This window comes from Salvelinus namaycush, chromosome 21, assembly GCF_016432855.1.
Source record: "Salvelinus namaycush isolate Seneca chromosome 21, SaNama_1.0, whole genome shotgun sequence".
NCBI lineage: Eukaryota > Metazoa > Chordata > Actinopteri > Salmoniformes > Salmonidae > Salvelinus > Salvelinus namaycush.
This window is the reverse complement of record NC_052327.1, coordinates 50,850,507-50,868,678: the sequence shown is the minus strand read 5'-3', so window position 1 is coordinate 50,868,678 and position 18,172 is coordinate 50,850,507. Positions and strand designations below refer to the sequence as shown.

At 46.7% G+C, this 18,172-nt stretch overlaps 2 protein-coding genes across 2 annotated transcripts in view; one reads left to right on the top strand and one right to left on the bottom strand.

The window, feature by feature from the left end:
- LOC120066462 overlaps positions 1-2,404 on the top strand; it is a 34,642-nt gene extending 32,238 nt beyond the window's left edge. Inside the window, exon 11 of the mRNA XM_039017850.1 lies at positions 887-2,404. Within this exon, the coding sequence (XP_038873778.1) occupies positions 887-1,078 (192 nt within the window). The 3' untranslated portion in view covers positions 1,079-2,404. The remainder of the gene's footprint in view (positions 1-886) is intronic.
- A 2,550-nt stretch (positions 2,405-4,954) lies between these two features.
- LOC120065960 (prickle-like protein 1) overlaps positions 4,955-18,172 on the bottom strand; it is a 20,545-nt gene continuing 7,327 nt past the window's right edge. The window contains exons 5-9 of the mRNA XM_039017000.1: positions 13,439-13,642; positions 8,847-9,033; positions 7,005-7,580; positions 6,669-6,950; positions 4,955-6,453 (exon numbers count right to left, since the gene is read on the bottom strand). Coding sequence (XP_038872928.1) covers positions 5,516-6,453; positions 6,669-6,950; positions 7,005-7,580; positions 8,847-9,033; positions 13,439-13,642 — 2,187 coding nt within the window. The 3' untranslated portion in view covers positions 4,955-5,515. The remainder of the gene's footprint in view (positions 6,454-6,668; positions 6,951-7,004; positions 7,581-8,846; positions 9,034-13,438; positions 13,643-18,172) is intronic.

Here is an 18,172-nt window from a genome sequence, read left to right as displayed (position 1 = left end):
TTCAAAAGGAAATTTGGTGTGAAAACCACTCGTTCCAGACCTAGCTAGAGTGCTGACCTCCAGGAGGGATCAATCACACACACACACACACACACACACACACACACACACACACAGTTCACTTACACCCCCCCCAGGTGATACAGACCTACTGCCCAGTGGGATAGCATCTGGTTGGCACTCTAGCCCTGGCTTAATAGAGAGGTTATCAGCCCTTTCTAGTGTGGCAGGCTGTAAAACCAGAGCTGCCTGCTGGACATGAGTCTGTTAGTTACCATGTGGAGGAACTGAACCGCTAACAGACTGCTAATATAACACCTTCGCTCCATTTTGTTCCAATGGAAGGTTGGACACACATGCTTGCACACACCTGTTTCGTTGAATACACCTACTTGTCAGAAAATGTGGGTTCGTTAAGTTCACAGTAAAGTGTTGGAACGAGAAGTAGGTCTGAACCTGAGTGTTCTCTACTTGTGTTACAGCTATTAAACACACTTTGAAGCGAAGGTGTCAGTGCACATTGTACAACTTCATAGTTCAGTTATATGAATGTGACGCTAGCTTCTCCTGCTTCTGAATGTGCTTTATTCCTGGTTCATGTGACTGACTTGCCTCGTTAAATATAATTTTTTTAATAAATGTGGTGGTACGTTTGTTATGCAATCAATGACTGTCTTTGTACTTTATGTTATTGATTCTATGGTGGTTCATCAATTTCCATATTAGGATGATGTTTTTCTACTGTGTTTTCAGAACAGTGCACACTGGAGGGTTTGTGTACATTGCTAATGTAGGACTGTGAGGTGTTTTAGAACAGCAGACTATGGTTTGAATGGTTTGTATAATGTAGGGATTTGTGTGCGTGTCTCTCTGTGCGTGTGTGCAGCGGTACAAGCAGGACTGCGAGACATTTGGCACGGTGGTGAAGATGCTGGTTATCAAGGAGCCCAGCCTGGAGAAGATGCTTCAGAACCCTCTGAAGGACAACTTGATTGAGATCAGGGAGCGTTGCCTTGACGACCTCCGACACTTCATCATAGAGCTGGACCAGGTCATAAAGCCCCAACCATCAACATGAGGGGGAACCACAAATCCCTTACTACATGGCAGGATTGATGGACCAGAGGTGGAGTTTGGCCGGTGGTATAGACATTGTGAGAGGAGGCAACCCTGTGTGATATTCTCTCAATACTGTGTCAATAAGAGAGAAACTTTCAAGTAACTTGATTTTATTGAAAACATGCTTAATTGAGAATAAGTGTTTTATTTTCACCAACCTTTTCTGAGTTGAGATACAAGTCCAGATCTACCACTCAGATGTTTTCTAAATATAACTTAAAAAACCTAAGCCTGTGCAACATTAACCAATTAAAAACTGTTCTGTAGCAATGAGGTTTGTACAGTAAGCTAAAGGCCAAATACATTATCACTGCATGTTGGCTTCGCTTTAATTTCCCTGCCAATGCATTGTTGTTCGGACCATTTAAAAATATATATATTTCCAAATTTGAGGTAAGCTATATGATCACACAGTAATATAGATCAGTTGTTGTATTACTTGTGAGTCGAAGCTAAGTGAGCATATTTAAATAATTTGCTTTTAATTTTACTGGGCTGATGGTGCCTGTATCTGATGGTCAGTCTCAGCAGTCCGCCTCTCAACATCCCTCTACTCTCCCTTTCCTCCGCTGACACTGACCAAAAAGGACACGGTCATCCAGCTGATGGCGGATCTCGACTCGCATCATTCTCTCTCTCTCCTAATAAATCTCACAGTATCTGTAGCTTTCCTTCACGCCTGCTACGTTACTGCAGACACGGTAATCTGAGCCATCCGATTGGCCAGCGGTAGGCGTTTAGTGCACTTCATTTGCTCTGCAGGCCCGCCGGGAACGCAGAGTTTGTACCTTCAGACAAATGAAATGGTTCAAAATCGAAACCCTTCGCCTACCCGGCGTGCAGGGCAGCTGAATCAAGTGCACCTACCCGCAACAGCGCAAGACAAAAAAATTATACAAACTCAAGGAATTTTTATTTTTATTTTTTGTACATAAATGTTTGGGATTGACAAGAAATGCCTTTGAGATCGACCAGTTGGTCGCCACTGCTTTGGGGGTCATAGAAGAAAATTTGGGGAAAAACGAAGCGTTCTAATTTGATTGGCTTGTTACAATGCTGTTCTAGATTTCAGACTTGAAAAGAGAATTCTGCCATCATTACTCTAAATGTCCACCTGTCATTTCTTTACTCTGTCATCCACTACTACTGGCTTTCTGACCAAGTTGTAAACAACCTAATCATACAGAGTTTGCATATTTTTGTGTATTTACTGTCATATGTTCTGAAGTTCTTTACATCTTATTTTCTATTTGGTAATAAAAGTGATGTAACAACTGGTTCTCTACACTATAATCCTTCTTTATACAGTACTAGTTCTGTACCAGCTTTTTGGGACGGAAGAAAATCACATTCTCATTACGTATATATTTTTTATTACAATTATTATTATTAGCATCAATCTTAGCCTTTATATTCCAGTTTTTACATTTATACAGATTACTGATCTGTTTACAATACAATATGACCCATAAATAAAATATTCAACCCAACCAGGCCCTATATAGTACATGTGATAGCCCTGTCAGGGCTGTAACTGCATTAAAAAGCACATGTAGAAATATCCTGGGCCCGGTTTCCCGATAGCGATGGAACTTAGGTTTACAAGTGTTTTTTTAACGATGCATCTTTCCTACAACGGTTGAAAGATGTAGCATGTGTTTCCCAAAACGCCACGCAGAGAGAACGGTCACTTAGTGCATCGTTGGGAGTATGTGTTGATAGTGATGGGATCGAAAGAAAGGAATGCTGCTCTCGGATCAGCTCTCTATTCAAATCTTACCTTAACATTAGAATTATTTCACAATACTTACGACTGATCAGCTCCTAGAGCGTGATTACCACCTATGGCTGCAAATGTTGATGTGGTTTATTCTAATGCTTATTATACCCAATAGAAATGCATTACATCACCGATTTGGCACACCATGTTAGGCTACACATTTGATTTGACATTAAATATATTGAGACAAATTAGACTGTAGCCTACAAGTAGCAAATTGGAACTCAATTGACCGAACATGAAATGTATTTAAATATGATTTGAAAAATGCCTATATCCTACTGTTTATATTTTAAAGCAGTCATCCTGTTTTTTTTATTTTTATGTTTTTATATGCTGATTGTATCAATTGCAAAGACCTTAGGCAACATTGTATTTGTAGTCAACTTTGATCTGATGTTATCGGTGGTCACAGGGAGACTGATAGAATCAAATGGTTTATGTTTATCTTCTGTGTATAAAGTGACGACGCGGGAGGGCAACAAAGCAGCTGATGCACTTAGCTGTTATACAAATGGTCTGAAGCAGGCGTAACACCGTACCCAAACCGCGCTCGCCATCCCCAAACCGGGCTCGCGCACACCATCGTGTGAAAATTTATTTTGTCCCCACCACACCAGATGCGATCAGGACACGCAGGTTGAAATATCAAAACAAACTGAACCAATTATATACATTTGGGGGCAGGTTGAAAAGCATTAACATTTATGGCAATTTAGCTAGCTAGCTTGCTGTTGCTAGCTAATTTGTCCTGGGATATAAACATTTGGTTATTTTACCTGAAATGCACAAGGTCTTCTACTCCGACAATTAATCGACACATAAAACGGTCACCCGAATCGTTTCTAGTCATCTCTCCTCCTTCCAGGCTTTTTCTTCTTTGGACTTTATATGGCGATTGGAAACTTACTTTCATAAAAAGGTGTATTACCACGCCCGACCGACCTCGGTTCATTTTGCTATCACCCATGTGGGTATAACCAATGAGAAGTTGGCACGTAGGTATATGCTTCTATAAACCAATGAGGAGATGGGAGAGGCAGGACTGGCACTGCGTTCAGCGTCACAAATAGAACTGACTTCTATTTTAGCGCTTGGCAATGTAGATTCAGTGATTGAATAACATGTATGTTTAAATTTTATTTTGCGACGCGAGCGGTGTGGTCAGCATGTTAGCTTAAGAGCGTTTTCAAGTGCAACGTTAAAGATGGTTTTGAGAAACAGCTTGGCGATTTAACAATGATCCTACGAAGGTTCTAACGGTGAACTGGGCCTTAAAGCTGGAATATGTCACTTATTTTGAGTGACCCGACCAAATTCACAGAGATGTGAGTTATAGATCTGTCATTCTCATTGAAAGCAAGTCTAAGAGGTGGTAGATCTGTTCTATGTGAGCTATTTCTATGCTTCCCATTCTTAAGTTTAGTTTTTGCGTCTTTGTTTAGTACAGCTGAAAATAAAACATGTTGGGTTATGGAAAATATATTTCACAGCGGTTTAGATGTTTTTTTATTTATCCTTTATTTAAGTAGGCATGTCAGTTAAGAACAAATTCTTATTTACAATGATGGCCTACTGGGGAACAGTGGGTTAACTGACTTGTTCAGGGGGCAGAATGACAGATTTGTACCTTGTCAGCTCAGGGTTTTGATCCAGCAACCTTTAGGTTACTGGCCCAACGCTCTAACCACTAGGCTACCTGCTGGTTACTGGCCCAACGCTCTAACCACTAGGCTACCTGCTGGTTACAGGCCCAACACTCTAACCACTAGGCTACCTGCTGGTTACTGGCCCAACGCTAACCACTAGGCTACCTGCTGGTTACTGGCCCAACACTCTAACCACTAGGCTACCTGCTGGTTACTGGCCCAACACTCTAACCACTAGGCTACCTGCTGGTTACTGGCCCAACACTCTAACCACTAGGCTACCTGCTGGTTACTGGCCCAACGCTCTAACCACTAGGCTACCTGCCCCCCCAAATGGTACTATACTTGCTTGTTCTGTCACACAAACTGAAATTAGGGGACCTATTCAAATTTTAGCAACCAGGAAATAGCTTTTGGGAAACCAGGCCCAGGGTCAAACTGCACTCTGCATACCTTTGCTGGCAGCATATCATATTTTTCATTTTTCAAAACCTGGTTAAGAAAAGAGAAGGTTCTTTGATAACGGCTATCAGTTTTGTCTTTCAATGCCATTCCACTACAAAAACATTTGACTCAGGGTTATAAAAAAAAAATACACTTTACAATATATACATTAATATCTGCACTGTTAAATAGTCATTTCCGTTAGTCTCTAAATGGTGTTTTTATAAATACATTTGTTCAGAGTTATTTGCATACATTTTTTTTTTATACAATTATGTTAACAGCTTTGAAATGTGTTTATGCGTGTTCTGTTTTTGTTGAAATGTGTTGTTTTTGTTGTAATGCATTTCAATAATAGGATCAGAACCATGTTAACATGTACTACATCCAGTTGGCAAGACAGTTTTAACAAGCGGGCCATTTCTGTATTCACAATAGTGGCAACAACAAGAGATTCAGAAGGGGGTTGCAGACAGAGTATCATTTAAAAGTGGACCGACAGGGGCCCGTAAAACATCCAGTCTTATGAAATGATACAGTTCTTCCCCTTGTGCCCCTTCTTCTTTTTGGACATAGTCCGTGGGCCTGCTCCGTAAGGCGGGGAGGGCAGGCCTGCCACGGGGCTGGGCAGGCCATCATAGTAGTGTCTGTGTGTCTGGGGGATGGGCTGGCCCAGGAAGAAGCCTTCCTCCTCAGACTCGGAGGAAGAAGAGGAGCAGGTGGAGCACCAGTCATCCTCGTCCCTGTCCCCACACAACCCCATGAACCTCTCCATGGCTGGGCCTTGCTGGAGTCTGTAGTCTGAGGTGGCTTGGTGGGGATGGCGGTGGGGATGCTGGGTCTGGCCATACCCCTGCTGGTTGGGCAGGAAGGCCAGCTGCTGGGGCCTCTTTGAGCTGAAGCCGTGTCCTCCATGACCTCTGTGGTCCTCTTTGAAGTATATGCGATTGGCCCTCTCCTTGGGCACCAGGTGGAGAGCGTTGTCGGAGCGTGACTTGCGGCTGCGGCGTCTCCTGTGGTGGTGGTTGTGATAGCGGCCGGAGCCCGAGTCACCAAGCTCCTGGTCCTGCTCCTCGAAATGGTATGCTCGCCGCCGCGTCCGCTCGCTCATCGGGGGCTGGCGCACCTGCAGGTCACCATAGCGACTGTTGTCCACGACGTCTGGGGAGAACTTCACCTGTTGGGGTCGAGACTGGGATCGAGTCCGTCTCAACGCCGGGACATGAGGAGGCTTGGGGGGAGAGGGAAGAGGGGCCTTCTCTTCTTCCTCTGGTACGCTCTCCTCCTGCTCCAGCTCAGACGTAAGGCTCTTCAGAGAATTGGCACTGCGGTGTAACATGGAGGAGTTGAGAGTTCCCATGTTGCTTGTGTTCTCACAGTCTCTCTCAGCCTCGAGTTCCTGGAAGCTCTGTAAGGAGTAGACCAGAGGTCTCTCTTTACTGTCGCCATCTACAGAGACACCTGGAAGAAGAGCGGGAGAGATAATGACATGTATTTGTACAAGTTGTCTTTTCACCACAGTGCTGTTTCAAAGAACATTCTGCCATCACAGAACATTGAACATTAGGATGCAAATCAGATCAAGACCTGGTCATTTCTCGGGGCCGGTTTCCGGGACAGATCAAGCCTAGTACTGGACTAAAAGGCTATTTGAATAGAGATGTAACATGTCTTACCCGTGATGTTGGACAGTGCCAGTGAGTCCATGGAGTCCCTGACACTCTGATCTGTCTGTTTCACCTTGTCTGTGATGCACTCCAGAGAGTTGTCATACCACTGCTTCTCCTCCCTCTGGAAGCTGGTACCTCCGATGCTCCCAGCGCCGTGCTCCAGCTCCTGGAGCTTCCTACTGCTGGCCGGGCCAGGGTGGCTCCCGTAGGCCGAATCCCCCAGCCCGTCCTGGGACTGGGCCCAGTACACATCTGTCTGGTACTTCTTACTGGCCAGGCTCTGGCTGCCTGACCCTCCTCCACATCCTCCTCCAGTCTCAGCCCTAGAGCCCTGAGGCTCACACTGTTTCATCTTGACCTCAGCCTCGGTCATCCACAGATCGGTTGGAGGTCTGGAGTCGACCACCTCACCTTGCTGGAAGACTCCGTGCTCCCCGAACTTGAGCAGCAGCTGGGTCATGTAGTCCTCGTGCTCGGCCCACTCCTCCTCGTCCCGGTCCTCGGGGCCCTCGGTGTCCTCCCTCCCCCTCCAGAAGCACTCCTCGTTGGTTAAACCCAGGTGGGCCAGCTTGTTGGTGAGCGTATCGGTGTCTGGGTTACCGGTAAACCCGGGGAACTTGTAGTTGACGGAGGGTGAGAAGAGGAGCGACTGGCGGCACTGGTCGGCTGAGCGGCTGCTCTTGCCCATGCGTACGCTGCGGCGGGACTCACGGGAGCGCGTCGACTGGAAGGCGGAGTCGGAGGAGTCTGAGGCGTGGACGTCCTCTCCCAGACTGCAGGCCTTGGAGCAGTAGATCCGGCCCTGCTTGGGCAGGAAGGGACAGCCCAGCAGAGAGCTCTTACACTGGGCACAGCAGAAACAACCCTTGGTGGCGTGCCAGTGGAGACCGTCGTACGTCATCTGGGCATGGTCCACACCTACGGGAAAGGAGAAAGACTTTGGTTAGCACAGATGTGAGGAAATATTTGTTTGTATTTTGTGAAACACTTTTGTGGTGTGATTCCCTGAACCATTGTCAAGTTCCTTATAGGCATGTGTCATATAGCATGTTCATACTGTCTGAAAATATTGACATGATACATTTTGTTTTGATATTCTGCATTGGATTACTAACCAGGGCTATGCTGACCTTTACAAGGAGCACGTGTGCCTAAGGCAGACATGGGCAAACTACGGCCCGCGGGACACATACGGCCCGTTAGGCTTTTTAATCCGGCCCGCCGAACTTGTCCAAATTATAGTAAAAACCTCCTTTTTTTCCCCTTTCCCTGCAATGCCCACGTTTCCCCAATAGATGGCGCACTCAAAACACATTGACCGTTGTTGGAGTGGCGCGTATTTCTCTTTATTTCACTTTAATTTTCACTTCGTTTCACGTCACCATTAAGCCCTTCTGTGAAAATGAGCGGACCAAAGAGAAGGAAAGTGGACAGCGAATGCCGAGTGTTTAATAAGGAGTGGACAACAAAATACTTCTTCACTGAAGTCCGATCAACGGCTGTATGTCTGATATGCCAAGAAGCTGTTGCGGTTTTCAAAGAGTACAATATCAGCCGTCACTTTGCCACGAAGCATGCAAACTATGCTAGCAAGCAGTCAACACAAGAACGGGCGGCGAAATAGTATGTAAATGCCATATCTTGCATATTCCTTGAGACAAATTTATTAACTGATAAGGGCTATTTTTCACATTTGAAAGACAGTTAATAAATTGGGTTGTAGTGTTCTTACTGTGCTATGAGGTTTGCACACACTACATTTAATGCTTTAGTATATCCGGCCCAAACACTCCCTCCAAATGCTCCTGGCCCGGCCCCTCTGTCAAATTTTAGAACCCATTGTGGCCCGCGAGTCAAAAAGTTTGCCCACCCCTGGCCTAAGGTGAGAGAGATGTAGGCACACGCAAAGACATTTAGATCAATAAAAAAGATTTAAGGTTTTAAAGCAATGTGTACTGGTGCTCCTAAATTGAAAAAATCCAGATTGCACAGCAGAATATTTAGGTACATATGTGTGTAAAATGTAATGTAATGTCACTGTATAGAGCCCTGCTAACACACTCACTGCCTAAAAAACATTGATAGTAAACTGTTAGGTAATGTCTATGTCTGTTAATTTTAGTTTCTGCCATTTTCTTCACAATGGCAGAAGCAGTGGTCAGTATGCGTATCGTCAGGGCTTACCAATGTGTTCCCCGCAGGCCTTGCAGTACTCGGCATAGAGAGACTCAAAGCAACCGCAGCAATATGGCCGACCATCCTTCATGATGTAACGTTGCCCCCCCAGCACCGTCTCACATTCAAAACAGGAGAAGTGCTTCATGTGCCAGTGCCGCCCCTCCGCCTCCGTACACTCGTCAGAAAAGATAACCTGAAGATGGAAACATTAACGCAGTTAGATGAGAAGTGGTTTGGTCTAGTGATTATTGCTGTTTTGCCTCCAGAGAACATATGCCTGTGTTGGTGAGTTTGAATCTGACTCAGCGTGGTTTTATGTGTCGGCCAGAGTATGTGAGCGGAGTGTGCCCAATTTGACTGGACTGTGGAGCGAGATTCCCGAAGGCTGGAGCATCGGCTTTCTCGCCCGCTCCAATTTCGATCCAGTAGTGCCCACTCGAGCTCAGGCCAGCCAGCCCCAGCATGCATTTATAGTCTACTTGTGTGCTGCTATAGCCCCTTGCTTTAGCTACTGTCATGGAGTTCACTATATATTTTCATAAAGAAACTGATAAAACACACAAGTGCAAAATCAAGGTGATTTAAAAAGATGAGGACCAAGAGCAAGAGAGGGAGAGCTGTGATGTACAACTACAGAATCATACAATCTACAACTAAAGAATCATACAATCTACAACTAAAGAATCATACAATCTACAACTAAAGAATCATACAATCTACAACTAAAGAATCATACAATCTACAACTAAAGAATCATACAATTTACAACTAAAGAATCATACAATCTACAACTAAAGAATCATACAATCTACAACTAAAGAATCATACAATCTACAACTAAAGAATCATTCAATTTACAACTAAAGAATCATTCAATTTACAACTAAAGAATCATACAATTTACAACTAAAGAATCATACAATCTACAACTAAAGAATCATATAATCTACAACTAAAGAATCATAGTGTAATCTGAAAATACACATATTCCCTGAAAGCATGATGGTGTACTTACTATGTGCACATGCTAAAAGAAAGGAATGAGGTGGATAGATAACTAAGTGTGTCATTTTAGCAAAGTAGTTATAAACTATAAATCAGATCTCTTAACAGAACAAAAATGAACAGAACTTTTATCTATATAATAGGCCATCATTGATTTTGGCCCAATAGGCCTGGTATATTCCAACTTTCAAGAAGCTTTCTGTTTTGATTGGGTTATTTTGCCGAAGCGTGTTTAGCATCCCCAGTGGCTCTGCAAGTCTGGAGAGAATATTCTCCGCTGTTGGCCGGCTCTCCAGGCACAATCGCATGAGCCTGAAGCCACAGACTCTGGACAAACTTGTTTTTCAAAAAATGAATTCAAAGGCACTGTAGACTGAGCCTAATAAGGCATTTTTCGTTAAATTTGTATTTCATTCTAAGTAAATCACAGCCTATATGCACAATTTATAGACTATAATAATTGAATAGAATTAAACGTTTAAATGCTGAGCGCTTTATGTTCCTACCAGCCTAGTATTCAGCACACAAATGCTTCAGAATGTATTTCTTTGTAGGCTATAGCCTTGAAATAATGGGAATAATGTAGCCTAAATAATTAATTTCCGTTCCTTCTTAGGCTCCCTGTCTGGCTCCTGACCTATTTAGTGTTTATATGCTGTTTAATATCGAGGCTGTATCACAACCGGCCGTGATTGGGAGTCCCATAGGGCGGCGCACAATTGGCCCTGTGTTGACCCGTGTAGGCCGTCATTGAAAATAAGAATTTGTTCTAAACTGAATTGCCTAGTTTTGAAATGATGTGAGCTTCTTACATTAACTTTTCCATGTTTATTCAAATCCATATGTTTTAGTTCCAAAAACAAATGGTAGGTCCTGGTGTCACAAAAATAGATGGATGTTGGTTAAATTGCAGTGGTGCAAAGTATTTAAGTAAAAAATAATTTTAAAGAACTACATAGATAGTTTTTTGGGGTATCTGTACTATTTATCATTTTGACTACTTTTACTTTTACTTCACTACATTCCTAAAGAAAATAATGTATTTTCTACTCCATACATTTTCAATGACACCCAAAAGTACAGTTTGAATGCTTAGCAGGACAGGAAAATGGTCTAATTCACACACTTATCAAGAGAACATCCCCGGTCATCCCTACTGCCTCTGATCTGGCGGACTCACTAAACACGTGCTTTGTTTGTAAATGATGTCTGAGTGTTGGAGCGTGCCCCTGGCTATCTGTAATGATGTCTGAGTGTTGGAGCGTGCCCCTGGCTATCTGTAATGATGTCTGAGTGTTGGAGCGTGCCCCTGGCTATCTGTAATGATGTCTGAGTGTTGGAGCGTGCCCCTGGCTATCTGTAATGATGTCTGAGTGTTGGAACGTGCCCCTGGCTATCTGTAATGATGTCTGAGTGTTGGAGCGTGCCCCTGGCTATCTGTAATGATGTCTGAGTGTTGGAGCGTGCCCCTGGCTATCTGTAATGATGTCTGAGTGTTGGAGCGTGCCCCTGGCTATCTGTAATGATGTCTGAGTGTTGGAGCGTGCCCCTGGCTATCTGTAATGATGTCTGAGTGTTGGAACGTGCCCCTGGCTATCTGTAATGATGTCTGAGTGTTGGAACGTGCCCCTGGCTATCTGTAATGATGTCTGAGTGTTGGAACGTGCCCCTGGCTATCTGTAATGATGTCTGAGTGTTGGAACGTGCCCCTGGCTATCTGTAATGATGTCTGAGTGTTGGAACGTGCCCCTGGCTATCTGTAATGATGTCTGAGTGTTGGAGCGTGCCCCTGGCTATCTGTAATGATGTCTGAGTGTTGGAGCGTGCCCCTGGCTATCTGTAATGATGTCTGAGTGTTGGAACGTGCCCCTGGCTATCTGTAATGATGTCTGAGTGTTGGAACGTGCCCCTGGCTATCTGTAATGATGTCTGAGTGTTGGAACGTGCCCCTGGCTATCTGTAATGATGTCTGAGTGTTGGAACGTGCCCCTGGCTATCTGTAATGATGTCTGAGTGTTGGAGCGTGCCCCTGGCTATCTGTAATGATGTCTGAGTGTTGGAACGTGCCCCTGGCTATCTGTAATGATGTCTGAGTGTTGGAACGTGCCCCTGGCTATCTGTAATGATGTCTGAGTGTTGGAGCGTGCCCCTGGCTATCTGTAATGATGTCTGAGTGTTGGAACGTGCCCCTGGCTATCTGTAATGATGTCTGAGTGTTGGAACGTGCCCCTGGCTATCTGTAATGATGTCTGAGTGTTGGAGTGTGACCCTGGCTATCTGTAATGATGTCTGAGTGTTGGAACGTGCCCCTGGCTGTCTGTAATGATGTCTGAGTGTTGGAGTGTGCCCCTGGCTATCTGTAATGATGTCTGAGTGTTGGAGTGTGCTCCTGGCTATCTGTAATGATGTCTGAGTGTTGGAGTGTGCCCCTGGCTATCTGTAATGATGTCTGAGTGTTGGAACGTGCCCCTGACTATCTGTAATGATGTCTGAGTGGTGGAGTGTGCCCCTGGCTATCTGTAATGATGTCTGAGTGTTGGAACGTGCCCCTGGCTATCTGTAATGATGTCTGAGTGTTGGAACGTGCCCCTGACTATCTGTAATGATGTCTGAGTGTTGGAGCGTGCCCCTGGCTATCTGTAATGATGTCTGAGTGTTGGAGTGTGCCCCTGGCTATCTGTAATGATGTCTGAGTGTTGGAGTGTGCCCCTGGCTATCTGTAATGATGTCTGAGTGTTGGAACGTGCCCCTGACTATCTGTAATGATGTCTGAGTGGTGGAGTGTGCCCCTGGCTATCTGTAATGATGTCTGAGTGTTGGAACGTGCCCCTGGCTATCTGTAATGATGTCTGAGTGTTGGAGCGTGCCCCTGGCTATCTGTAATGATGTCTGAGTGTTGGAGTGTGCCCCTGGCTATCTGTAATGATGTCTGAGTGTTGGAGTGTGCCCCTGGCTATCTGTAATGATGTCTGAGTGTTGGAACGTGCCCCTGACTATCTGTAATGATGTCTGAGTGGTGGAGTGTGCCCCTGGCTATCTGTAATGATGTCTGAGTGTTGGAACGTGCCCCTGGCTATCTGTAATGATGTCTGAGTGTTGGAACGTGCCCCTGACTATCTGTAATGATGTCTGAGTGTTGGAACGTGCCCCTGGCTATCTGTAATGATGTCTGAGTGTTGGAGACCCTGGCTATCTGTAAATAAACGAAACATTAAAACTGTGCCGTCTGGTTTGCTTAATATAAGGAATTTGAAATGATTTCTACCTTTCACTTTTGATAGTTAAGTATATTTTTGCAATAACATTTACTTTTTATACTTAAGTATATTTAAAACCAAATACTTTGACTTTTACTCAAGTAGTATTTTACTGGGTGACTTTTACTTGAGTCATTTTTAAGGTTTCTGTACTTTTACGCAAGTATGACAATTAGGAACTTTTCCCAACACTGTATAATTGTGATTTTAATGAATGTAGCGAATTTGTAGTGGCAGTTTTTTTTATTCCTGTGAGCGCAGGACGGTTTTTAGCGAAGCGGTTGGAATGAGCTCAACTCCGCTCTGGCGTCGGCCACAGTGCATCTCCACACTCACCTCGTCGCAGGCTGAGCAGCGTGGCTTGAGCAGCTCTGCGTGGTGCCGGCCACAGTGGATCTTCTCATCCTGGTAGAAGTAGATGAGGTCAACCAGCAGCTCACTACACGTGGAGCATGTAAAGCATGCTGGGTGCCAGGCTAGCCCAGGACCCGCTCTGGAGGCAAAAACCGCCATCTCTCCTCCGTTGATGTTCTCCCCACACTGTGATGAAATCCACACAAGGGACATCCATAAAGAACAGTTTCACTCTAAAACTAGATATTTTACACTGTATTATTGTATTGAGCTCATTAGGCAAGTTATTCTTCAAGAATCAATGGGGATATACATTTAATTGAAATGACCAGTAAAAATGACATTTTGTCATTTTAAAATGTTAAAGTGGTGACTTTAAAAAAAAACATGAATTCCATTACTAGTTAAATGTGTGGTTGAAATGACAACAATTATGGCCAAATGCCCTAGTTATGTAACTTCCAGTCTGGAGTGTGTGGCTATCCTATCTAATCCTACAGCATGGCCTCGGCCCTGGATACTAACTAGGGTATCATATGGCCACTAAATCCCCCTGTCCCCATTCCCTACTGGAGAGAGGAGGAGGGTTGAGATATCTGGCCAACTCCCTTCCATCTGTGAGGGACCGCATCAGTACAGTTCATAACATGGCATCTGGTGTTATTATGGGAATTCTGACCGTGGGGCTAACTGTGGTCGACTACGGTCCCTCTGCAGTCGGGTTGTTCCTCTCAGTTTCTCTGTGTGTGTCATGTGAGGACACAGGCTGTGCTTTAACGCTGGGACTACAAACAACATCACATTCACAGTTTACAGCAGGGAGAGCCACTACAGAGCAGAGGGGGAGCCACTATAGAGCAGAGCAGGGGGGAGCCACTACAGAGCAGAGCAGAGGGAGAGACACTATAGAGCAGAGCAGAGGGAGAGTCACTACAGAGCAGAGCAGAGGGAGATACACTACAGAGCAGAGCAGAGGGAGAGACACTACAGAGCAGAGGGGGAGCCACTATAGAGCAGAGCAGGGGGGAGCCACTACAGAGCAGAGCAGAGGGAGAGACACTACAGATCAGAGCAGAGGGAGAGACACTACAGAGCAGAGGGAGAGACACTACAGAGCAGAGCAAAGGGAGAGACACTACAGATCAGAGCAGAGGGAGAACCACTACAGAGCAGAGCAGAGCAGAGGGAGAACCACTACAGAGCAGAAGGAGAGCCACTACAGAGCAGAGCAGAGGGAGAGCCACTACAGAGCAGAGCAGAGGGAGAGACACTACAGAGCAGAGCAGAGGGAGAGACACTACAGAGCAGAACAGAGGGAGACACTACAGAGCAGAAGGAGAGCCACTACAGAGCAGAACAGAGGGAGAGCCACTACAGAGCAGAACAGAAGGAGAGCCACTACAGAGCAGAAGGAGAGCCACTACAGAGCAGAGCAGAGGAAGAACCACTACAGAGCAGAAGGAGAGCCACTACAGAGCAGAGCAGAGGGAGAGCCACTACAGAGCAGAGCAGAGGGAAAGCCACTACAGAGCAGAACAGAAGGAGAGCCACTACAGAGCAGAGCAGAGGGAGAGCCACTAGAGAGCAGAGCAGAGGGAGATCCACTACAGAGCAGAGCAGAGGAAGAGAAACTACAGAGCAGAGCAGAGGGAGAGACACTACAGAGCAGAGGAAGAGACCCTACAGAGCAGAGCAGAAGGAGAGACACTACAGAGCAGAGGAAGAGACACTACAGAGCAGAACAGAGGGAGAGCCACTACAGAGCAGAGCAGAGGGAGAGCCACTACAGAGCAAAACAGAGGGAGAGCCACTACAGAGCAGAAGGAGAGCCACTACAGAGCAGAGCAGAGGGAGAGACACTACAGAGCAGAGGGAGAGCCACTACAGAGCAGAGCAGAGGGAGAGCCACTACAGAGCAGAACAGAGGGAGAGCCACTACAGAGCAGAAGGAGAGCCACTACAGAGCAGAGCAGAGGGAGAGACACTACAGAGCAGAGGGAGAGCCACTACAGAGCAGAACAGAGGGAGAGACACTACAGAGCAGAAGGAGAGCCACTACAGAGCAGAGCAGAGGGAGAGACACTACAGAGCAGAAGGAGAGCCACTACAGAGCAGAGCAGAGGGAGAGACACTACAGAGCAGAGGGAGAGACACTACAGAGCAGAGGGAGAGCCACTACAGAGCAGAACAGAGGGAGAGCCACTACAGAGCAGAACAGAGGGAGAGCCACTACAGAGCAGAACAGAGGGAGAGCCACTACAGAGCAGAACAGAAGGAGAGCCACTACAGAGCAGAACAGAGGGAGAGACACTACAGAGCAGAGGAAGAGACCCTACAGAGCAGAGCAGAGGGAGAGACACTACAGAGCAGAGGAAGATACACTACAGAGCAGAGCAGAGGGAGAGACACTACAGAGCAGAGGGAGAGCCACTACAGAGCAGAACAGAGGGAGAGCCACTACAGAGCAGAACAGAGGGAGAGCCACTACAGAGCAGAAGGAGAGCCACTACAGAGCAGAACAGAGGGAGAGACACTACAGAGCAGAGGGAGAGCCACTACAGAGCAGAACAGAGGGAGAGCCACTACAGAGCAGAGGGAGAGACACTACAGAGCAGAAGGAGAGCCACTACAGAGCAGAACAGAGGGAGAGCCACTACAGAGCAGAACAGAAGGAGAGCCACTACAGAGCAGAACAGAGGGAGAGCCACTACAGAGCAGAACAGAGGGAGAGCCACTACAGAGCAGAAGGAGAGCCACTACAGAGCAGAACAGAGGGAGAGACACTACAGAGCAGAGGGAGAGCCACTACAGAGCAGAACAGAGGGAGAGCCACTACAGAGCAGAGGGAGAGACACTACAGAGCAGAAGGAGAGCCACTACAGAGCAGAACAGAGGGAGAGCCACTACAGAGCAGAACAGAAGGAGAGCCACTACAGAGCAGAGGGAGAGCCACTACAGAGCAGAACAGAGGGAGAGACACTACAGAGCAGAGGGAGAGACACTACAGAGCAGAACAGAGGGAGAGACACTACAGAGCAGAGGGAGAGACACTACAGAGCAGAGGGAGAGACACTACAGAGCAGAAGGAGAGACACTACAGAGCAGAGGAAGAGACACTACAGAGCAGAACAGAGGGAGAGCCACTACAGAGCAGAGCAGAGGGAGAGCCACTACAGAGCAAAACAGAGGGAGAGACACTACAGAGCAGAGGGAGAGCCACTACAGAGCAGAACAGAGGGAGAGACACTACAGAGCAGAAGGAGAGCCACTACAGAGCAGAGCAGAGGGAGAGACACTACAGAGCAGAAGGAGAGCCACTACAGAGCAGAGCAGAGGGAGAGACACTACAGAGCAGAGGGAGAGACACTACAGAGCAGAACAGAGGGAGAGCCACTACAGAGCAGAACAGAGGGAGAGCCACTAGAGAGCAGAAGGAGAGCCACTACAGAGCAGAACAGAGGGAGAGACACTACAGAGCAGAGGGAGAGCCACTACAGAGCAGAACAGAGGGAGAGCCACTACAGAGCAGAGGGAGAGACACTACAGAGCAGAAGGAGAGCCACTACAGAGCAGAACAGAGGGAGAGCCACTACAGAGCAGAACAGAAGGAGAGCCACTACAGAGCAGAACAGAGGGAGAGACACTACAGAGCAGAGGGAGAGCCACTACAGAGCAGAACAGAGGGAGAGACACTACAGAGCAGAGGGAGAGACACTACAGAGCAGAACAGAGGGAGAGACACTACAGAGCAGAGGGAGAGACACTACAGAGCAGAGGGAGAGACACTACAGAGCAGAAGGAGAGACACTACAGAGCAGAGGAAGAGACACTACAGAGCAGAACAGAGGGAGAGCCACTACAGAGCAGAGCAGAGGGAGAGCCACTCCAGAGCAAAACAGAGGGAGAGACACTACAGAGCAGAGGGAGAGCCACTACAGAGCAGAAGGAGAGCCACTACAGAGCAGAGCAGAGGGAGAGACACTACAGAGCAGAGGGAGAGCCACTACAGAGCAGAACAGAGGGAGAGACACTACAGAGCAGAGGGAGAGACACTACAGAGCAGAACAGAGGGAGAGACACTACAGAGCAGAGGGAGAGACACTACAGAGCAGAGGGAGAGACACTACAGAGCAGAAGGAGAGACACTACAGAGCAGAGGAAGAGACACTACAGAGCAGAGCAGAGGGAGAGCCACTACAGAGCAGAGCAGAGGGAGAGCCACTACAGAGCAAAACAGAGGGAGAGACACTACAGAGCAGAGGGAGAGCCACTACAGAGCAGAACAGAGGGAGAGACACTACAGAGCAGAAGGAGAGCCACTACAGAGCAGAGCAGAGGGAGAGACACTACAGAGCAGAAGGAGAGCCACTACAGAGCAGAGCAGAGGGAGAGACACTACAGAGCAGAGGGAGAGACACTACAGAGCAGAGGGAGAGACACTACAGAGCAGAACAGAGGGAGAGCCACTACAGAGCAGAACAGAGGGAGAGCCACTACAGAGCAGAACAGAGGGAGAGCCACTACAGAGCAGAACAGAAGGAGAGCCACTACAGAGCAGAACAGAGGGAGAGACACTACAGAGCAGAGGAAGAGACCCTACAGAGCAGAGCAGAGGGAGAGACACTACAGAGCAGAGGAAGATACACTACAGAGCAGAGCAGAGGGAGAGCCACTACAGAGCAGAACAGAGGGAGAGCCACTACAGAGCAGAACAGA